We start from the raw sequence: 21487 nt of genomic DNA on the forward strand, positions 1-21487 counted from the left end.
GGAGAGCTACAGTTCATTGAGGGAATCATGAATGCCAACATGTACTGTGACATACTGAAGCAGAGCATGATAATCTCCCTTCGCAGACTGGACCACAGGGCAGTATTCCAACATAACTCCAGTGACAACCTGTGAAGCTTTGGTGAACTCCATGCCTTAGAGGGTTAAGGCAGTGCTGGAAAATAATGCTGGCCCCACAAAATATTGACACTTTGGGTGTGGACATTTTCACTTAGGGGTGTACTCACTTTTGTTGCCAGCGGTTTAGATATTAATAAAAACACAAACAAATAGAACTGGTGTAACACTCAGTGCTACAACATCTGATGATTAGGATTAGTAGGAAGGCATGCATAGGTATGCTAGTTTGTCAAAGCAACTATAAAAAATAAAAACTGTTAAAATTTAAAAAATTTAAGAAAATTGTAAAAAACAATCAAAGTCCTGAGATAAAAAGAGGTGAACATAGAGTTCTAGGGGATGAGCTCCTATTTTATCTGAGTCTCTGAAATGAATGCTGTAGAGTGAGCGAGGCTGCTTCAGGAGTGGGCAGGGGAACCCAATCACTGTGGGAAAAAGGAAGGCAAAAAAGAGAGAAGCGCCAGGCAAATCCTAGTGCAGCGATATTTTATTCAGTTAAAATACAAAAAATAGAAACAGTGTTAGGTGCACTTACAGAGTGCTAATACGGGTAGGTGCTTGCCATATTCAGCATCACAGAACAGCCACCGGGGCTCACCAGTTTGACAGTTCCAGATTGCTTCCACACAGAGTTACTCAGCCGGCATCCTATCGAGGTCCCTCGAGGCTTCAGCTTCCCGCTGACAAATGGCGCTCATGGACTATTCCCCAGGGACACCCCGGCAGCTCTTCTGTGATCCTCAATGTGGAAAGCACCTACCCTTATTTGCACTCTAGCAAGTGCACCTCACACTGTTTCTATTTGTTGTATTTTAACTGAATAAAATAATGCTGCACTAGGATTTGCCTGGCGCTTCTCTCTCTCTTTTTTGTTAAGACATTAATGGCTGTGTGTTGAGTTATTTTGAGGGGACAGCAAATTTACATTGTTATACCAGCTGTACACTCACTACTTTACCCTCTAGCAAAGTGTAATTTCTTCAGTATTGTCACATGAAAAGATATAATAAAATATTTGCAAAAATGCAAGGGGTGTACTCACTTTTGTGAGATACTGTATATACATTATACATATTTTTTGGCTTTCATTTCTACTTTAAAATGAGTGGGTTGTTTTACATATACTTTACTCAGGGCTGTAAATACAAACCTTCAATAACAAGATCTGCAGTAGTTTCCAAGTTTTCATATCTGCAGGTATACTGTCCTTGGTCCTCTGTTCTTACATCTTGGATAGTAAGTTTGTGAATTTTCTCATTGACCTCTGTTCTATATCTTCCTTGAGGTTCAATAACTTTTCCATTTCTGTACCACTGAGACTTCACATTTGGAACTGAGATCTCACAAATCAGAGTGCTACTGTGTCCCTCCTTGATGGACCGATCCTGGAGAGGCTTTATAACTATCGGTTCTGCAAAGAAATACAAATCACCATTTTAGAAGAAAGATAGAGAACACAGCTAGGGCCATTCATCAATGTTGACAAATAAAGTAATTACCAATCACAGTTAATTTGGCGCTAGCAATGTGTGGTCCACACACTACACGATAATTTCCTTGATCCTCCAACTGACAGTTCCTGATTCTGAGATAATGACGATCTCCTTCGATACCAATTTCATATTTGTCATTTGTATCCAATTTTACTGTTCCTTTGTACCAGGAGAGTTTGATTTCAGGGTAATTGATCTTGATTTCACACTCAAACAATGCTTCTTTCTTTGTTTGCACAGTTTGATCCTCAATATCTTTGACTAAATTAATAGGCTGCAAATAAAGTAATAATAACATAAGTATATCCCTTTAATTATAGATTATACTGAGTTAAAGCTGAACTCCTGGCAGATATTAAAAGGCCAAAAATAATGCAGCTCTTTACTTGTTAATACATCCTTAAATGTATTTTATATGCAATCATTGTGAGTACCTGAATGTGAGGGTGGGGTTGGGGGGGGGGGTGCAATTGAAAGTAAAACTGCAGATCAAAAGATCTGGTCCATTTCCTGCTAGGCAAGGCTGTGCTGCATACACTCAAGGCTATACGGACAGAAACGCAAATCCGTTGGTAAGTACAACAGTGTGTATTCATTTGTGTATTTGGCTGTTTGCCTGCAGTTCAGCTTTAAGAATTAAGAAACCATTTCCTACCTCAGCTTGGCTCATTCTTTGTTGAATAAATGACACAAGCTCATCAAATTCCTGCTCTTCCGTTTGAGAACGTTCCTCAAATTCTAACTCCTAGAAGATGAAAATAAAAACATATTTCATTTTAACTGTAATCATGGCAGCATGACAACGATTGTACTCTATAATTCTAGTCAATGTTCCCAGGAACTAAATATTTGTTCTTGTTGATAACACATTTAAACCATGTTGCAAAAGACATATGTCAACAAGAGGCTGGTTTAATATTATTGAATACTCTGGGAAGTGTGTAGAATGCTATTACTGACTTCTAAAAATGCTTTCTGTGAGCCATTCTAATCATTGATGCAAAACACATATGCAGATAGGAAGCTCTAATTTCACTATGACATCAGTGCTGAATGCTTGTTCAAGAGAAGTGAAAATATAGTTTGCAAGTCAACCAGCAGTCACCAGGGTGATCAGTAATGACAGCTTCCAATTTCTTTTCAATAAAGTTTTCTGGAAAGTCTAAAGCCTAAAGCCAAATGTTTGTGGCTAGAGACTTGGTCAGGTTTTTTTTTTTTTTGCTGTCTGTGTCTCAACTTGTGGGGACCCCGGGACTGAAACAATGCAAAATTTTGAGTCAGAACACAAATATGTCTTTCTAATGGGAACCTAGACTTAGAAGGATTTACTTAACTTTAGAGAGATTTTTATTTTTTGCACAGAAAGTAAAGAAAGATCATCACTTAGGACACAACTGGCAAAAAAACAAAACAAAAAAAACTTGATGGGAATTTTAATCTCTATTCAAAATAAAAAAAAATGTTTTAATTTTAGATATACTTTAAGCAAAATCTTATATGTTCTTGCAATGGTTGCAATTTCAAATGTGCACCTGAAATACTGCTAGATGTCAGCATCTGGTCATATGCCCAACTTAACTATTTTTGTGATTCTTCTAAGAACAGCTACACTGTATAAATGTGGCTGCACCAATCAATAAGCAATCATATGTAAAATAAGCACTACAGAGGAAACCTAATCAACAACAATAATCCTAAATTTACAAAGACATAATAAGGAATCAGACATACCATTCTGCGGCTTTCTTCTTCTCTGCTGGCTTTGAGAAGCTCAAAAGCCTGAAGAAGACCACGGAAATCTGTGATTCCATACATCCGGGCATATTTTTCATACTCCTTAGGATCAACATTTTTCAAGAGTTCCATTATATCAATGGCTTTCTCTTCTTCCTCCTCCTTCTTCTTCGTTGGAGTCCTAAAGTGACATTTAGGAAATAAGCATCACCCTGTATGTATAGTATGTTTTTTTTTACAGCATATTAATGTGTGTTTATTTACTTTTTAAGTTTAGCTCTGAGGTCACCCTCAAGGGACTCTTGTTTCCTTTCCTCAACGGACAGGTTGGGACTGCACTCAATTTCACCATGTTTGTTGACAGCCACACATCTGTATTGTCCAGAATCAGTCTTGGTGACATCTTTGATTTCCAGTTTGGCTTCATCTCCTTTTTGCTGAACCACAATGCGGCCGCCGTGATTGATCTGCCGCCATTTACCCTTCATCCATTTGACATTAGGAATTGGATCACCTCCGACTTTAGCAATGAATGTTGCAGTGCCCTCTGCAAGAGTGGTATAACGTTAGTGATTGTGAGCAGTGGAAAGATGGTTGGAGGGGTTGAATTTATAATTATAATACACACTTACTCTCTGCAACTTTTACACTTCCTGGTTCAGAGACAAAGAATAGCTTTCCTGCGATTGCTGCTTTCTTCACAGGTGCTGCTGCAGGTGCTTTTTCTGAATTAAAAACAAATAGTTATTAAACATGTATGCAAAGGCAAAACTTTGGATAAAGTGCGGAAGAGTTAGACATTTTTACAGTGTCCCTGCTGGGGAGATTCACACCTGAATTGGTCCTAGTGACCATTGTCATCAAGACAGAAACCTTGGAGAGGCTAATGAGAGCTAATCAAAGAGAAATTGACTACTGGTAAAATAGATTTGTGATTATGTAAATATTAGTTTGTTAACAATACTTAACAGAAAGCGATCATCTGTTTTGTGATCCACCCCATTCCATGTGGGAGGGACCTACTTTGTTTGTATGATGCAGTGGTTTTGTATGTAAGCCAGACTTCAGATATCTAATCTTTTGGCTCTGAGGAAGAGGGGATGGCCCTTGAAACATGTTAGCTATATTGGACGCTGAAGGGTCTTCTTGTGATACAAGCTAAGTGTTGCGGATCTGGTGACAGTTATATATGTGTGTCTCTGAGGAACCTCCATTCTGTTCTGAGAACATGCTCACTGCACACCAACAGCACAGTGAAGAGATGTCATGAATAGCTCACAGTCGTTTGCTGTCAGGAGCTTTCACTAATGTGACCAATGTGACACTCAATCATAGCTGTCACTTCATCGATAAGCCTGTCTCCGCATTCCTGGAATATAAACCCTGTTCAAGGGCTCTCGGGTGTTGGCAGGGTTAAGAGACTTGGTTATCATTAAGATTTGGGTGTCAAAAGTTTGATAACAGCTTTACTATATATTTTATGCCCACCATTTAGCAGAATAGTATGTATAAATGAGCTTATGACATTTCATGCACAGTGAAAAGTTTTTTCGTATTTGCTTCATTGTATTTTGTACCTTTAATTGTGACTTTAGATGTTGTTGAGTTACTTCCTGCAGAGTTGGTGGCTTTGCACACATAATCTCCGACATCTCCTTTAGCAGCTGCTTTCAATTCTAATGTTGCAGTTCCTCTAACAAAGGTGATACTGCAAGTGTTTGAAGACTTGATTTCACGTCCACTCTTGAGCCACTGAATCCTGATTGGTTGAGATCCTTCAACATGGCAGCTAAGCTGTAAGCCCTCTCCTTCTGCGACAGTTACAGGTGATAGAGGAACATCAAATACTGGAGGTTTCTTAGGTTCTGTAAAGAGAACAACAACTTTTGTTTAATTTAACAATTTTTTACAAATTTTGTGATTTTGTAATAATATTTGACAAAACGTAAAAACAAACCTTTGATAAGTACTGAAGAAGTGCAGAGTGAACTTCCAGCTTCATTTGAAACCTTGCAAGTATATAGCCCAGCATCTTCCTGGCTGGACTTCTTAATCTGAAGGATCACCACATTGTTCTTGAAAGAGATTTCACTGTTAACTGATTGCTGGACTTCCTGGTTATTTCTGAACCAAGAAACAATGAGTGGCTGGGAGCCAGCAACACGACCTTCCAGTTTAATTGAGTTGCCCTCTGTCTCCTCAACAGTTTCAGAAAGCTTTTTAGTAAAACTTGGAGGCACTTTCCGTTCTGTATATGAAGATATAAAAATTATAAATGCATATAATAAATTCAAACCTTATTTAAGTGGCTTATTAAACAAATGGCTGGCTTTCGCTACACAAAAAAAACACCAATCTCAAAAGAAATGGTTGGTATTTAAGGTGACCCAAGCAGATAAAGCTATTGTGACCACCAACCTGCAAAACCAATTTTATTACACCGTTAACCCTTTCAAACACACTGACTAAAGCCCTTCCTCCTATACCTAGCATTATTAGCCATTTTTACCTTCCCCACTGAGGTGCATAAAGCAAAAATAATCTTGAGACCTGAAAAATGATAGATTACCCCAGTCTGATATGTAAAATACCTACTATAATAGTTAGTTAATATGGTTAACTCCCTTTTATTATTTAACTAGGCACTGAGAGGCAACTGTGTTGATTTACGTCAAATAGGCTGTTCACCTTGCAAAGAAATTTTCACTTTGCTAACTAATTTTCTCTTATATTATTGAATGAGGAGAAACTGTGCTGACTTCCCTTGTCAAATCATGTGCAAGCAAAAATATATATATATTTTTTTTCCTGCATGTGTTTGGATATTGTCTGAAAAATTTATTCTCCCCACACTCACTAAGTTAAGGGAAAATGCCTTTGTAAAGTGAACATTCCCTTGTAATGTGAACAGTCTATTTGCTTTTAGTAAAAAAAGGTTGGCAACACTGGCTACATAAGTGCAGCATGTGTGTAATAGTGCAAATAATCACCAATACCTATCCACAGTGCAGTATTACTTTTTTTATACAGCCCCCAATTTATCTTTGAAATTGGGTGTTTCAATAGAATGCAAAGTAACCAGAACTCTCCTGATCACAGTGCTGGCAGCCCTTTCTTGTTTCCTTGACCCTCCATTGACTACAGAGTGTGCTTCGGCCAATAGATGGGTAATAGTAAAGGAAAGTGGTGGACGGCACAGCGACCAAGAAAGACATTTTGTACTTTGCAGCAGTGCCTAAATTGTAATGCATTATAAATTATCGCTTGAAGCACATTACACATTAATGTGCATTTTAGAATAAATATGCAGACATATTAAAGAAATAATAATACCTTGCACGTTAAGCTTGACGTTGCAAGAGTCTGTTCCAACATCATTGATGGCAGAACATGTGTATTGGCCAGAATCAGCCTTGTCTGTCTTCAAAATTGTAAGTTTTGTTGTATTCTCCAGTTGGGTAACCTTGTAATTTCCCCCAGTTTTGATTTCTTTGTTTTCTTTGGTCCAAGTCAGTTTGATAGGATGTGTTCCTGTCACATGACACTCAAATTCTGCAGGGTCTCCTACAGGTACATCCACTGGTGATGGTTTTGTGTCAAAGAATGGTGGGTTTCTACCCTCTAAAATGGTTTGAATTTAAGAAATTGGTGTTAGGAATATTGCAATAAATCTGACACAGTTGATAAAATATAGAAATAGACAACCCACAAACCTGTCAGAATGAGTTTGGCATTAGAAGAGGCAGTTCCAACAAAATTAGAAGCTTTACAAGTATACTGCCCAGCATGGTGTCTGTCAGTTTGAAAGATCTGAAGGGTAGCAGTTTTATCTATATATGACGTTTGAATATTATAGTCATCTCTTAAAAGTACACCATCTTTATACCAAGAAACCTCAATAGGTTCTGACCCAACTATTTGACATTCAAATGACACCGATAAGCCAACAGTTTCCTGTATGTCCTTCACTTTTCTTGCAAAGGAAGGTGGAATGATACGCTCTGCAGAAAGATGCAGTAAAAATTGTTGAATGATTTCTGTACATAGTATTATGCTAGTTTATCAGCAGGAAGCTTTAATAGTTAGGCGGAACAATGCATTTGCACTTTATGTTTTGCCATTGTGTACCAGCTAAATAGCCTCTGGAGAAAGCAAAATTAAAATTTATTGGCAAGCACTTTATTAAACTTTAAAATAAGTTTACCTGTTACTGTTAGAAGAGTGGCAGAGGAGGCAGTACCGACTGGATTTTCTGCTTTGCATAAATATTCACCAGAATCATGTACATTTGTTTGAGTGAAAACAAGAGTAGCCACGTTGTTCTTAAAGTGTATTTTACAGCCATCTGTTGGTCTCAGTTTAGTATCACCTTTGTACCATGCCACTTTAATTTCTGGTGTGCCCTGTATTTGGCATTGTAATGAAGCAGCATCACCTGCGGTGGCCTGCACTGGTTCCAGTGGTGTAATGAAATATGGTGGTTCTGAGAGACAAGATATCTCAATTAGTATAGATAATTTAGGAAATGTATGCTTGAAAATCACATTAAAGGGTGCCTTTTATAAATACTAATTATAGAATATCTGCTGACCCTTTGTACCACATGTTGCTGTGAGGCCACCAGTATGCACTTAAAGCCCAATTCCAGATTTCTACTGTTTCCTGTTATGAAGTATGCAGTACCCGAACCAGAGATAAAAACCTGACAGATGTTCTAATCCCCTACCCACTCTACTCTTGAAAAAATACTTTCTATTGCTGCTACAGGAGAAATTCTACAAACTTCCTGTCCAGAAAACATAAAGAGAGAGAAAGAGAACATATGATAGTGAAAATTCATTCTATAGCTTAAACCTGACACAGCTTTTAACCATTCATTACCCTATTATTCAACAGCTAAAACGAGATACAGTACATACTACATACCTAAAACATTTACTGTTGCTTGACAGGTATCATGTCCGACTTCATTTTCTACATGGCAAGTATATACACCATCATCATCATTTGTGCAGCTTGAATACTCCAATATACAAGATTTGTCTGTTGTAGTAATGCTGCAGCGTTCAGACTGAGACACTTCAACACCATTCTTCTTCCATGTCACATATATTGGAGGAGTTCCAATATAAGAGCACTCAAGAATAATTGGTTTGCCAGTATCTGTCTGATAGTTGTTGAGTTTCTTTACAAATGCAGCAGGTTCTATTAGAAATGAAAACAAAACATATAAAGAAAGTATAGGCATATATATTGCGTATAACTGCAGATTTATGCATGATTTAAAGGAAAAATCTGAGTTAAATTTAAATAATTCCATGGCTAACCTAAAGCGGAACCATAGGCACCATCATTTGAATACGTTTGGAGGGCTTGTATCTGATTACCTCCGTCTTGTGTAAATTCAGTATTTTATTTATGTGAATAGTTTAAAATACACTTTTAATTTATCTGGATACAGCTTTCTCTGTACTTCCACTCCCCCACCAGGTCAGGTGCTGCAAGTATGATAGACTTCAATGCTGTTATGTTTTTCCCCTGTCTACTGTATGCTTGCCTTTTCTCCATTTCATAAATGCAGGTAATGATGAAGCTGCAGCTGTGGGTTTTGTGAGTGTACAAAATTAGAAGGGCAGAGATGTGACAGCAGGGCTAGTGTCTATCATAACTAGAGCTGTGATGTTGATGTGGGGGGGAGGCAGAAGAACAATAGGAGCTCTAGTGTCCTGGGCAACTAAAAACTGGGTTTATAAGCTATACAAGTAAAAAAAAAAGTGATACACGGTAGATTTAACCAGATACAAACCCTCCTAAAATTATTCAAATGATGAATCCCAAAAGTTCAGCTCTACAAATTTAAAAAACAAGCCAAAAATAATATGTACCATGGGTAAATGTAACAAGATCAAGATTTTGAAAGAGCACATTTACTCAGTTAGACAATACATTACTGTATAACATTACTTTTATTGATGAGTACTATTTTACTCATTGTGCTGCAATTTTTAATACATTACTTCAATTTTAATTTAATAAACTAACCTTTAACAAAAAGTTGAGTAGAGCACAAGTCCTTTCCAGCATCATTACTGACATGACAAGAATATTCTCCACTTTGTAGGCTATTGACATTGTAAAGCTCCAAAACTGCCAAGGACTCAGTTAGTGTAATATTGCAGTTACTTCCTGCCAAGATTTCTTCACTTCCTTTATACCAAGAAATGTTGAATGGCGGAGTTCCACGAATCACTCCAGTAAAAATAACTGTGGCACCTGGGAGAACGTCCACAGGTTCTGGCTTCTCCACAAATGATGGTGGCTCTAAAAAGCAAAAATTAGAATTAGAAGCAGAGCAGAGAATGCAGACATTCAAATCAGTAAGATTCCCATACTGCTTATCAAACTAACCTTTAACAGACAAAACAGCACTGCATTCATCAGATCCAGCAACGTTGGTAGCATGGCATGCATATTTTCCAGTATCTGATTGTGTTAGATCACTGACTTTTAGTGTGCAAGTGTTGTCTGTAAGGGCAGTCTGGTACTTGTCTCCACTGACAATTTCTCTGCCATTGAAAGACCAAGAAACTAAAATGGGTGGAGATCCAGATACTTTACATTCCATGGAGGTTGTTGACAGAAGTAAGCCATATGTTTCCTTTAGTTTTCTTGTGAAAGATGGAGGAATAATTCGGTCTGAGAAGTAGAAAATAAAAAAGTTAATACAGAAGATGCTTTAAATTAAAGCAAAAAGCTGGAGTGCCTATTTGAACCTCAGAAAATGCAATCCTGAACATCCATATAGACAACAAGTCTCTAATGTGGTTCAACTGAAGCCTGAATCATAGCTCATTATCTGTCAATAGCAATGTTTTGAGTGGCATCAACTTTACAAGCACTTCTTGTCCTACATCACAAAAAATAATGATACTGGCTGCTGTTTGTCCACTCCATCACTTTACATGTTTTCCAGAGTATAACAATTGATAAAAATCAGGATATATAGACTGAATACAGAACCACTGACTTTTTGTTATGGTTTTCCATCATTCTCTTAATTATATTACACCAAGAAGAATTTAAAAGGCCAGGAAGGACCCCTATGTGCAAGCCTACTTTTTTTAAAGTCAACATCAATGGGGATTAATACAAAGAGTATACATTTTTTATTTTTTCATGGGGAAAGGGTGCAATGCTAAATGTGTACACATGATGCCATACAACCGAAAACCAGCCCCCGTTAATCAGGTTGGCAGAAACAAAGAGTAGACAATAGACAGAATTGTATTAAAGCACATTGCATTACCAACCTGAGACATCAACAATGGCTGTACAGCTGCTCTTGCCAACGTTGTTCTTCACCTCAAACACATATTCTCCACTGTCATCTGTACCAGTGGAAAGAATTTTCAGGCTAGAAACTTTGCCAAAGAAGCTAATCTTGTATTTCGCATCACTTGTCAGTTCTGTCCCATCTTTAAACCAGGTGGTTATTAACTCTGGGGTTCCACCAACGGTACACTCCAGGGTGCAAGAATCACCAGCAGTGACCTTTGTTGGTTGTGGCTTTTCAACAATAATTGCAGGCTCTGAAAAACAGTTGTTAGCATATTATAAAAACTTTCAATTCATTTATTTATGTATTTATGTGCTGTTTCCACCATTCTCATAAATATATATAGGACACACGATAAAGTGTACACACAGAGACACTACCAACTAATAAAGACTAAAGTAAACAATTATTGCCTTTCCTATGTGCTCCTTGCTTTTACTAGTTAATCTGGGTGGTTACCAATTTTTCCTTGCTTTGTTGGATTTGGAGAAGCTACACACTGAAACTCTTCAACTAAGCAAGTTTGAGCTTCTGGTTTGCTTTTGTACCTTTAACCACTTTTGGACCATCCACCATCATTATACGTCGCTATTTTCAACAGGAGTATCATTGTTATGGCAGCAGCTAGCTCGGTATCCTTTTCTTCAGCGGGCGGTCTGATTTCAGATAAAAGTGGTCTCTGCAGCCATTTTCCTTGAGATCACTTTTATCGGCGGTGGGAGAGGGGCCCTCTCCTGCCACTTACCAGAGCCATTGGCAGCGACGGAGGCGATCTGATGTTTACACTTGTGTGACATGGAGACTAGTGAGGGGAAGATGGCCTCCACCCTTTTCCATATCATTGCAGGGCGGAAGCGATGTCAAAACCTCACTTCCGCCCAAAGGTTTTAAAGGACTTTTTTTTGTATTACATTTTAGTGTAAATATGAGATCTGAGGTCTTTTTGACCCCAGATCTCATATTTAAGAGGTCCTGTCATGCTTGTTTTCTATTACAAGGGATGTTTACATTGTAATAGGAATAAAAGGGACACTATTTTTTTTAAAGAACAGTGTAAAAATAAAAAATAAAAGGTAAAATAAATAAGAAAAAAATTTTTTTAAACGCGCCCTGTCCCGACGAGCTTGCGTGCAGAAGCGAACACATACGTGAGTAGCACCTGCATCTGAAAAACGGTTTTCAAACCACACATGTGAGGTATCACCGTAATCAGTAGAGTGAGAGCAATAATTATAGCCCTCCTCTGTAAATCAAAACATGCAACCTGCAGAAATTTTTAAAGTCGTTTATGGAGATTTTTAAGGGTAAAAGTTTGTCGCCATTCCACGAACGGGCGCAATTTTTAAGCGTGACATGTTTGGGTATGATTTTACTCGGTGTAAGATCATCTTTCACAATATAAAAAAATTGGGCTAACTTTACTGTTGTCTTATTTTTTAATTAAAAAAAGTGTATTTATTCCAAAATACGGTGTGACAGAAAGTATTGCAACAACCGACATTTTATTCTGTAGAATAGAAAATAGAAAAAAAAGTATAATGTTTAAGGGTTCTAAAGTAAAGTAAAGTAATTTTTTAGCAAAAAACGTTTTTTAACATATAAACAACAAATCTCAGAAAGAGGCTCCATCCTTAAGTGGTTAAGAAGGGTAGTGGCTATCTCCAAGGCATGCCTTCTTTCAGTTCATTGTTATATACAGTATGTCCCAGGCTAGGATCTAATTTAAATTAAAATTTGATAGATCGGAGCAGTTGCCATTTTTGCTTTGTATTTCAGTACTCAGTTTCAAATAGTCTACCACAATACAATCTTTTGTTCTCCAGAATCAACAATATAAACTAAAATGAAAACGATGACGTAAACACAATAAAGACTTGGTTAAGTTAAAATGAAAATGTTCGTTACTGAAGCAATACTGACCTAGCACGGATAAGCTGGCAAAGCATTCCTGTGCACCAGCTTCATTCTTGATCTGACATGTGTATTTTCCTGTATTCTCTGGTTTAGTACTTGCAAAGGTAAGAGTTGCAATGTTATTGACAAATGAATAACTGATGTTTTCACTTTCTCTAACAACCTCTTCCTTGTCCTTGAGCCATGCAACAGTGATGGGTGGGGTGCCATCGACTACAGCTTGAAGCTGAGCTGGCTCTCCAACCACTGAAGTAAAGTTCTCAAGTTTCTGGACAAACCTTGGAGGTTCTGTAGAAAAAAAAAATGAATACTTTATAAAAACCATGGAAAACAAAAACAATGAAACTGATATTATTTTTCATAAGTTTACAAAAAAAACTGAAAGTAGTGGAACTATACAAACCTTTAAGCTTAATGGAACATAAGCAGGTGTCACTTCCAACATCATTCACTGCTTTGCATTGATATTCACCAATGTCACCAGCATCTATTTTAAGGATATGTATGGAGGCAAGGTAGTTTTCTGTTATTATCTTAAATTTCTTACTGCTCTTAATCTCCCTTCTGTCTTTAAACCAGGAAACTTCAAACGGAGGTGTGCCATTCAGCTGACATTTAAGAGTTACATCAAGTCCTTTTAATGATAGCACAGGTTCTGGTCTTGCAATGAAGACAGGAGGCTCTGCAATAAAGAAGAACAAGATACATTTAATGAGTAATTTTTTTAATGAATTTGATTTCTGCAAACTAGCATTACTCAGGGTGAAAATCCTACTTCCTTGTTCTGCTACTGGACACAACCATCATGTCTCTTGCAAACTATAGAGAAGGTGTAGCCAGGCTTTCATTTACAGCCTGAACAGCAAATATACAACTCAGTCCTTCCTATGACAGTCTTGTGTCACTGCTTTAGACATATAAATAAAGGATTCGCTCCTAACCTTTTACAAAAAGTAAAACATCTGCATATCAGTAACGGGGCTTTTTAATCTATTTGGTAATCATTTGGTTAAAGGAGGCACACATTTAAAATAGGAAACAGGGCACGTTAAGACACTTTCAACATACTATACATGAAAGTATTTTTTTAAGATATCATTTTCATCCAATGAGGGAAGTGCGCTTGTATATATCATATCACAACGCTAAACAATAAAATATTCATCATAAATCTGAAGCAGCCTATTAGGGACTATAAGGGCTAAGAACATTTATGCATCCTTCAGTTTACTTTCAGTATATTTCTTGTAGTAAATTAAGCACGACTTTTACCTTTCACTTTTAGAGAACCACTGCAGCTGACACTGCCGGCACCATTGTGTGCTTCACAAGTGTAGTCACCACTGTCAGTAATGTTGGCATCAGCTATTTCCAACACTGCCACAGAGTCAACAAAGGACATTGCATATTTAGCAGTAGGCTGGATCTCAGCATCATTCTTGAACCAAACAACTCTAATCTCAGGTGATCCACTGATTTTGCATTCAAACCTATCAGAATCTCCTTGCTTGATGACCTTTGAAGACTCCAACTTCTTTACAAAACGCGGTGGTTCTTGTGAAAAGAGATAAAAATGAATTAGCATGTTCAATAGTGGACATGAAGGCTTAGTGTAAACATTTTAATCATGCCATGTTAATTCTTTTGTGATCAGAAGTCATTGATGTCTGTATGCCTCAATTAAAGTTACAATGATTATGAGTAATGTGTGGCCCTAAATAATATATATAGATATATAGTTCCAAGCCACGGCACTCTATGATTGACGTAAATGCCCAGGTGCTCACCCACAAAGAAATCCATATAAATCCAAAACTGGTTTAGAGGTACTCACTGGTCTTGCAGAAGAAAGAAAGATGGACTGAGCTTCATCAAAACTTTGACAATAAAAACAGTGCTGTTTTTGATTTTCCTCGTCTTCTAGACCTGTGAGTGCCTTTAAACCAATTTGGTATGTATGTATATATATATATATATATATATATATATATATATATATATATATATATATATATATATATATATATATATATATATATGTATATAACTGATAATGAAAGATAAGCACTTATATCTATAAGAGTACCAGAAATAGGCATTTAACTTATAACACTCATGATCACATCCATTACATGTATATATATATATATATATATATATATATATTTATATATATATATATATATATATATATATATATATATATATATATATATATGGCCTGCTCTGTGTTTTTAAAGTCTAACAAATTAAAAAATGTGCAAAAAGTAAAAATTTTTTTAATTATTATTGTTACGAGTACAACTGTATATGCAGTTGCAATATTAAAAGCATGGCATTTCAGATGATCACTGCAGCCTTTGTTTATCTGCAATTATTTGTTTATTTGTTTGTCAACCAATGTTTGTCTGCAAGCTGAAGACTTTGCAATCTGAGAAATACTGTACTACGTTTACTGTAGAAGAACACTTTTTCACAAGCCATAAGATAAGGATAAAATGTTTGACACATTAAGCAAACTAATATTCTATTCAGTGGCGGAACTACTGCCATAGCGACCCATGCAGGCGCTATGGGACCCGCAGCCGAGTGGGGCCCGGAAGTGGCATACTAACTGGGGGGCCGGGTGGTCTGCACTGGGTGGCACACGCTGGGGGGATGTCAGACGGTGTATGAAACAGTGACAACGGGAAGGCTTGGTAGCAGCAGTGGCAATGTGTGCAGGGAAATCCCAGCTCAGGTGGGCTGAACCATCAGGCATAAATATAGGGATGTCGGCTGTACTTGACACAATGCTGTGCATTCTGCATTACGTTCTAACAGCCCAGCGAGTACAACTTCCCCCCTCCCTCCACAGAAATGGAAGAGGCTGCATCGGCTCTGCTCCCTCCCTCCCCTCTGTGTTCATCCAAGCTCCGTGCAGCCTGTGTGCTGTGTCTGAAAGGAATGTGGGGGCGGGAGCGTTTACAAAAGTAGCCGACAGCTACAGAAGCTAGTGTGAGCATCCTGGGAACATCCAAGTGAGTTTGCAGCACTGTCACTGTGTCCGGACTCTGCCCTCTCTCTCCCAAATCTTTCTCTCCCCCTCTTTCCTCTGTTGTCCTTCAGCAGAATCTTTCATTAACTCTATCCAAAGCATTTTCTTTTAACCAGCCGATACTAATAGATGGCCTCATGTGCCTTTAGCCATGTTTTTCACTAGTGCAATCACAGACATTGCATGTGATTCACACCACATTGCTGTGCAAATCACATGCAATGTCTGTGTAATGCAAGTTTAGCCATACAAACTGTATGGCTGAAATCGCATTGCATTCTCTCCAAAATGGTGCAGGACCCTTTTTTGGTCTGCACTGGAATCGGATCGCATGGTTGTTTACACCTATGCGATCCCATGCCTGCACCATTTCATAGTTCGCACTTGGATCTGCAAACTGATCCGGGGATGTGATTAATTTTACATTGACCCCCGTAGTAGCTTGCAAAGGGCAGTGTGAACCTCTGGAAAGCAACATGCAATGCAGGAGTCCGCACTAGAATCACGCTGATTCCTGCATTGCATATATGTGAACCAGGACTCAAGTTGATTCACACTGATGCACTGTGGTTCAGTTGCAGTGATGGTGTATACAGATTTTTCCTGCATTTAACTCCATTTCCACTACAGTCCCACAGACTTCTATTAGGTTACACATTTTGGCAACATTTTCTGAAAGCGCACCAAATGTCCACTATACTGCAACTTTGGTGTGCTTTCAGAAAACACAGGGTGCTGTGTAATATAAAGGGGTTCAGAGATGCTGTGTAATGTAAAGGGGTCCAGAGGTGCAGGGTGCTGTGTAATGTAAAGGGGTCCAGATGTTCAGGGAGTTGTGTAATGTAAAGGGGTCTAGAGGTGCAGGGGTTCTGTAATGTAAAGGGGTGCAGGGGGTTGTGTAATGTAACAGGTCCAGAAGTGCAGGGGGCTGTGTAATGTAAAGGGGTCCAGTGGTGCAGGGGGTTGGGTAATGTAAAGGGGCCCAGTGGTGCAGCAGGTTGTGTAATGTAAAGTGGTCCAGTGGTGCAGGGGGTCATTTGATGTAAAGGGGTCCAGAGGTGCAGGGGGGCTGTGTAATGTAAAGGGGTCCGGTTTTGGCGAGGGAGTACAAAGTAGTGACAAAGAGATATTGGGGATGCAGAGGTATGCAGGGGCACAGGGGGTTGTTTTTACATTTTAAAGTGGGGGGGGGTGCCAGATATAGGATCTGCCCTGGGTGCCAAATGCTCTAGGTACCCCCAGTGGGGCCCGGTGAGGATGAGGAATGTAAGTTTACTGTTAAGCCTCCCAGGCCCTGCAAGTCCGGCCATGTCCTGACACACGCAGCTGCATACAGCAGGAGCAGAGAGCAGAGTGGGCCAGGCAGAATGCTTGAGAGCGCCTGTGAAGGGACATCGTTTTCAGCACATGAGGAGGCTCTGGAGTCTGAACAGGAGGTAGGAAAGGAGTCGGAGACTATCATCTTTTTTTTGTGGGGGGGGCCCATACAACATTTTGCTATGGGGCCCTGTGATTTCTAGTTACGCCCCTGATTCTATTGTAGCTTTTATTGTAGCTTTACCTTGCACATCAAGAGAGGCTGAGCAGGAGTCTTTTCCAACTTCATTGCTGGCATAGCATGTGTAATTACCAGCATCGACCTTACTGACTTTCAGGATCTTTAACTGTGCTCTGTTTTCAGTAAAAGTGATCTTGTAGTTTCCTCCGGGCCGAATTTCTCTGTTGTCTTTTGCCCAAGAGACTTTAATTGGCTGTGTTCCAGTGACATGGCACTCGAAAACAGCAGCTTCGCCAAGAGGCACATTAGTAGATTCGGGTTTTATGTCAAAGACAGGAGATGATTTGGGTTCTGTAAGTGAAAGATAATTAAGATTATGTCTATATGTTTGTAAAATAAAGTTCTTCTGTGTTATTAAAAAAAAGAAAAGAAAAAAAGAGAAAAGATAATAATGGAAAGCAGTAGCACTCATAAGTTAACAAACCTGTGAGGATAAGTTTAGCGCTGGAAGATGCAGAACCAATGGGATTTGTAGCTGTGCAAGAATACTGACCAAGGTGGTCAACACTAGTGCTCAAAATATGAAGAGTAGCAATGTTGTCTATATATGAAGTTTGCACATTATTGTCATCTCTCAAAAGAACACCATCCTTATACCAAGAAACCTCAATTGGTTCTGAACCATTTATTCGACAGTCAAAAGTAACAGGTAAGCCAATGGTTTCCTGAACATCTTTAACTTTCCTTGCAAATGAAGGTGCCACCTTACGCTCTGTAAAAGAATAAGGTTTATTGTCAGAAGAATTTTTCAAACCCCAAGCAGTTTTCCCACATGCAAAAAAATCTTGCATAGTGTATAAGAGTGGTTGTAAAGATATTCATTTCACCTTGCACAGTGAAAAGAGCACTGGAAGAGGCAGATCCAACTACATTTTCTGCTTTGCAGATATATTCACCACTATCTGTCTTTTCCACTTTGTTGAAAACTAATGTGGCAATGTTATTTTTGTACTGCATTTTGTATGAAGGGGTGGACCTTAGCTTAGTGTCTCCCTTGTACCAAGACACTTTTATCTCTGGTGTTCCTCCTACTTGACATTGTAAAGATGTAGATTCTCCAATGGTAACCTCCACTGGTTCCAGAGGTGAAATGAAATAAGGTGGTTCTAAAGAACAAAAAATTGGAATAAGAACCATTAAAAGACATTTAGCAAAAATCCTATGTTTTATAATAATCACCTAAAAAAGTACAAACCTAAAACGGATAACAAGGCACTACATGTGTCTTGGCCAGCTTCATTTGCCACCTGGCATGTGTACTCTCCATCATCCTCCAGTGTGGCATTAAAAATTTCCAGCAGGCAAGATTTTTCTGTGGTGATTATGCTACACCTCTCAGACTGGCTTATTTCTCTACCATTCTTTCTCCACGTGACCACAATGGTTGGAGAACCCACATATGTGCATTCCAAAGTGATAGCTTTGCCTGATTCAACACTGGTGTCATTTAGTTTCTTCACAAATGTTGCTGGAGCTATTGAAGTGTTGCAAAGAAAAATAATTTACATGAGTATGAACCATACTAAATTATGGCTGAAAATATGAACTAATTGTAAAACTCTTTCTAGTGGTACAACTAACCTTTCACAAGAAGATGTGTTGTACATGAGTCTTTGCCGGCATCATTGCTCACCAAGCAAGTATAATCACCACTTTGTATTGAATCTACATTGTACAACTCCAATGCAGCAAATGAATTTTGCAAGGAGATATTACAGTTAGATCCTGGCACCAGTTCACTGCTTCCTCTAAACCAGTTAACCTTAAATGGGGGTGTTCCTTTAATCACACTGGTAAAGGTAACATTTGAGCCTGGTAACACTTCTTGGGGATCAGGTTTCCTCACAAAAGAAGGTGGTTCTAAATACAAAGCAATGATATTGAAAAAAACATTAGATAAACTCTCTCCAAAAGCTGCACGTTCAAGACAAAGATTGTTAGAGGAAGAGTTAAGATATTTGGTATGCAATAGCAGCTTTTAAGGAGTGTTTTTCCATCAAGATTACAATTTCTACCAACCTTGGACTGTAAGAGATGCACTGCATTCATCAGTTCCTGCCACATTGGCAGCTTCACATGTATATGTTCCAACATCTGCAGCCCCCAGTGAGTTCACTGTTATGGTGCAGGTATTATCTGCAAAGGTGATATCATATTTGTCACTGCTAACAATTTTGTTGCCATTTTGGTACCAAGAGACAGAAATGGGAAGAGATCCAGAAACTTTGCATTCCAAGCGTGTAGAAGATCCCAAGACACTGTTGGTATCTTTCAATTTTCTGGTAAAAGATGGTGGTATGGCACGATCTGTAGGAGGACAGTATGCTATAAGTGAAACCAGATACCTATCATATATAAATATATAAAATGTTAAATAATGAAAAAAAATTGTGCTAACCAAGAACATCAACTGAGACTGTACAGCTGCTTTCACCAACATCATTCATAACTTCGAAAGTGTATGCACCGCTATCTCCCCTGTCAGCAGAGAGAATCTTAAGCGTTGACCTCTTGTTAGAGAAGGTAATGGAGTGCTTGTGATCACTCCTTATCTCCCTGGCATCTTTATACCACTTAGTTATTAACTCAGGTGAGCCAGCAACAGTACACTCAAGAGAACAGGTATCACCAGCTGTGACTCTCATTGGTTCTGGCTTCTCCACTATTCTTGCTGGTTCTGAAACAAAATTAATGTGCAGGGAAAGAAAATATAGGTTTATTTTTGACAACTATATGCTAGCAAACACCTTGAATTTAGTGATGCTACTAAAAAAAGTATTAGCATAAGTTACCAACCTATTAGAGAAAGTAAAGATGCACATTCACGGGAGCCTACTTCATTTGTAGCCTGGCACGTGTATTTTCCTGCACTTAAGGATTCTGTGCTTGCAATTTGCAATATTGCAATGTTGTTTACATAAGAGATTCTGATATTTTCACTCTCTCTGACAATTTCTCCTTTGTCCTTTAGCCAAGTAATTGAAATGGGCTGGGAGCCCTCAGTAACTGCCTGCAACTCAGTTGCTTCACCAGAAAAGCAAGTGACATCACTGAGCTTTTTCACAAATCGTGGTGGTTCTATAGAAGAAGATAAGAGTCCAAGGAGACTCATTAAATAAACTTTAAAGGAGGAAGGCAGAACATACTTTCAAAGATAAGTTAGTATACAGTACCTTTGAACTTGATAGCACAAACACAGTTGTCACTTCCAACTTCGTTGACTGCCCTGCACTGGTATTCACCAATATCAGCTGGCTCCACATTAAGAACATGAATGCTAGCAAAGGTGTCTTTGGAAGTGAGTTTGAACTTTTTACTGCTTCGAATCTGTCGCCTATCTTTGAACCAGGCAACTTCAAAGGGTGGGGTTCCCAAAAGTTCACACTCAAAACTGACATCAACGCCTTTCAGAACCTCCACTGGACTAGGCTTTCTAACAAAAATTGGGGGTTCTAAGAATAAAACAAAAACATTTTTTTACTAAACAAATGTTTAGGAAGCTGCTTTCTGCTATGAGAAAACGTTAGCCTATTCCCTACTGCCTCCTTTATACCAGAATATGGGGTAAGCAATCAATAATTACTAAAATGGTACAGATAAAACAAGGCTCTAAAAATGTTTATATCTATATAACTGAGACTTGAAAACACATCTCAGCTGAACTCAGGACCGGATTTCCATTAGTGGAGCCTGGATCCATCAACCTTGGGCCCTCAAAGCAACACCTCTCTGCTAGAACCCTTCTATACAGAACTTTTTTTACTGGTTTTATTGGTCCTCATCCACCTTAAAATATTGTGATAGTATATAAATAAGCTCACATGAGATGACTATATTATTACTGGTAATGGGAAAAAATTGTAACTAAAGACATAAAGGCAAATACAGCCCTCTATAAGGGAAAAATGTATGCTTTGTCCTTTCATAACAATGTGAGCTAATAAGCTATAGGAATGGGGGGAGAGGATTTTTTGCCATGTGACCAATTTAGACTAATATGGATTTTCAAAAAAATCAGAAATAGCATTTTAAAAGCATTTGAAATTCGAAAATGGGGGGTAGGTTCACACCCAGCTGATCTACATGGACTGGTGCACCTGGAGTAGTGAATACGCTACTAAAACAATACTAAATACAGTGCACTTATGTTTTATTTAGTATTTTAAAAGCATTTAACTGTCCTTTCAATGTCTTCACTGTTACTACATAATTATAAGTTTATGCTGCATTTTAATATAATATTTTTTTTACATAGACAAAAAGCTAATTTGCAA

General features: G+C 38.3%; 1 protein-coding gene across 1 annotated transcript in view; it reads right to left on the reverse strand.

The window, feature by feature from the left end:
* Positions 1–21487, reverse strand: part of TTN (titin) — a 337354-nt gene that overhangs the window by 186263 nt on the left and 129604 nt on the right. Inside the window, exons 58-83 of the mRNA XM_077448105.1 lie at positions 20387–20665; positions 20010–20291; positions 19612–19890; positions 19233–19520; positions 18795–19073; positions 18409–18687; positions 18041–18319; positions 17638–17925; positions 17217–17504; positions 13891–14172; positions 13022–13300; positions 12625–12906; positions 10679–10957; positions 9777–10064; positions 9411–9689; positions 8295–8573; positions 7573–7851; positions 6702–6989; positions 5326–5616; positions 4946–5233; positions 4001–4093; positions 3633–3915; positions 3366–3549; positions 2290–2379; positions 1641–1908; positions 1292–1552 (exon numbers count right to left, since the gene is read on the reverse strand). Of these exons, the coding sequence (XP_077304231.1) occupies positions 1292–1552; positions 1641–1908; positions 2290–2379; positions 3366–3549; positions 3633–3915; positions 4001–4093; positions 4946–5233; positions 5326–5616; positions 6702–6989; positions 7573–7851; positions 8295–8573; positions 9411–9689; positions 9777–10064; positions 10679–10957; positions 12625–12906; positions 13022–13300; positions 13891–14172; positions 17217–17504; positions 17638–17925; positions 18041–18319; positions 18409–18687; positions 18795–19073; positions 19233–19520; positions 19612–19890; positions 20010–20291; positions 20387–20665 (6834 nt within the window). The remainder of the gene's footprint in view (positions 1–1291; positions 1553–1640; positions 1909–2289; positions 2380–3365; positions 3550–3632; positions 3916–4000; positions 4094–4945; positions 5234–5325; positions 5617–6701; positions 6990–7572; positions 7852–8294; positions 8574–9410; positions 9690–9776; positions 10065–10678; positions 10958–12624; positions 12907–13021; positions 13301–13890; positions 14173–17216; positions 17505–17637; positions 17926–18040; positions 18320–18408; positions 18688–18794; positions 19074–19232; positions 19521–19611; positions 19891–20009; positions 20292–20386; positions 20666–21487) is intronic.

The sequence above is a fragment of the Lithobates pipiens genome, unplaced genomic scaffold (assembly GCF_037356315.1).
Source record: "Lithobates pipiens isolate NorthernLeopardFrog02 unplaced genomic scaffold, aLitPip1_a1.2 Scaffold_22, whole genome shotgun sequence".
Taxonomy (NCBI): Eukaryota; Metazoa; Chordata; class Amphibia; order Anura; family Ranidae; genus Lithobates; species Lithobates pipiens.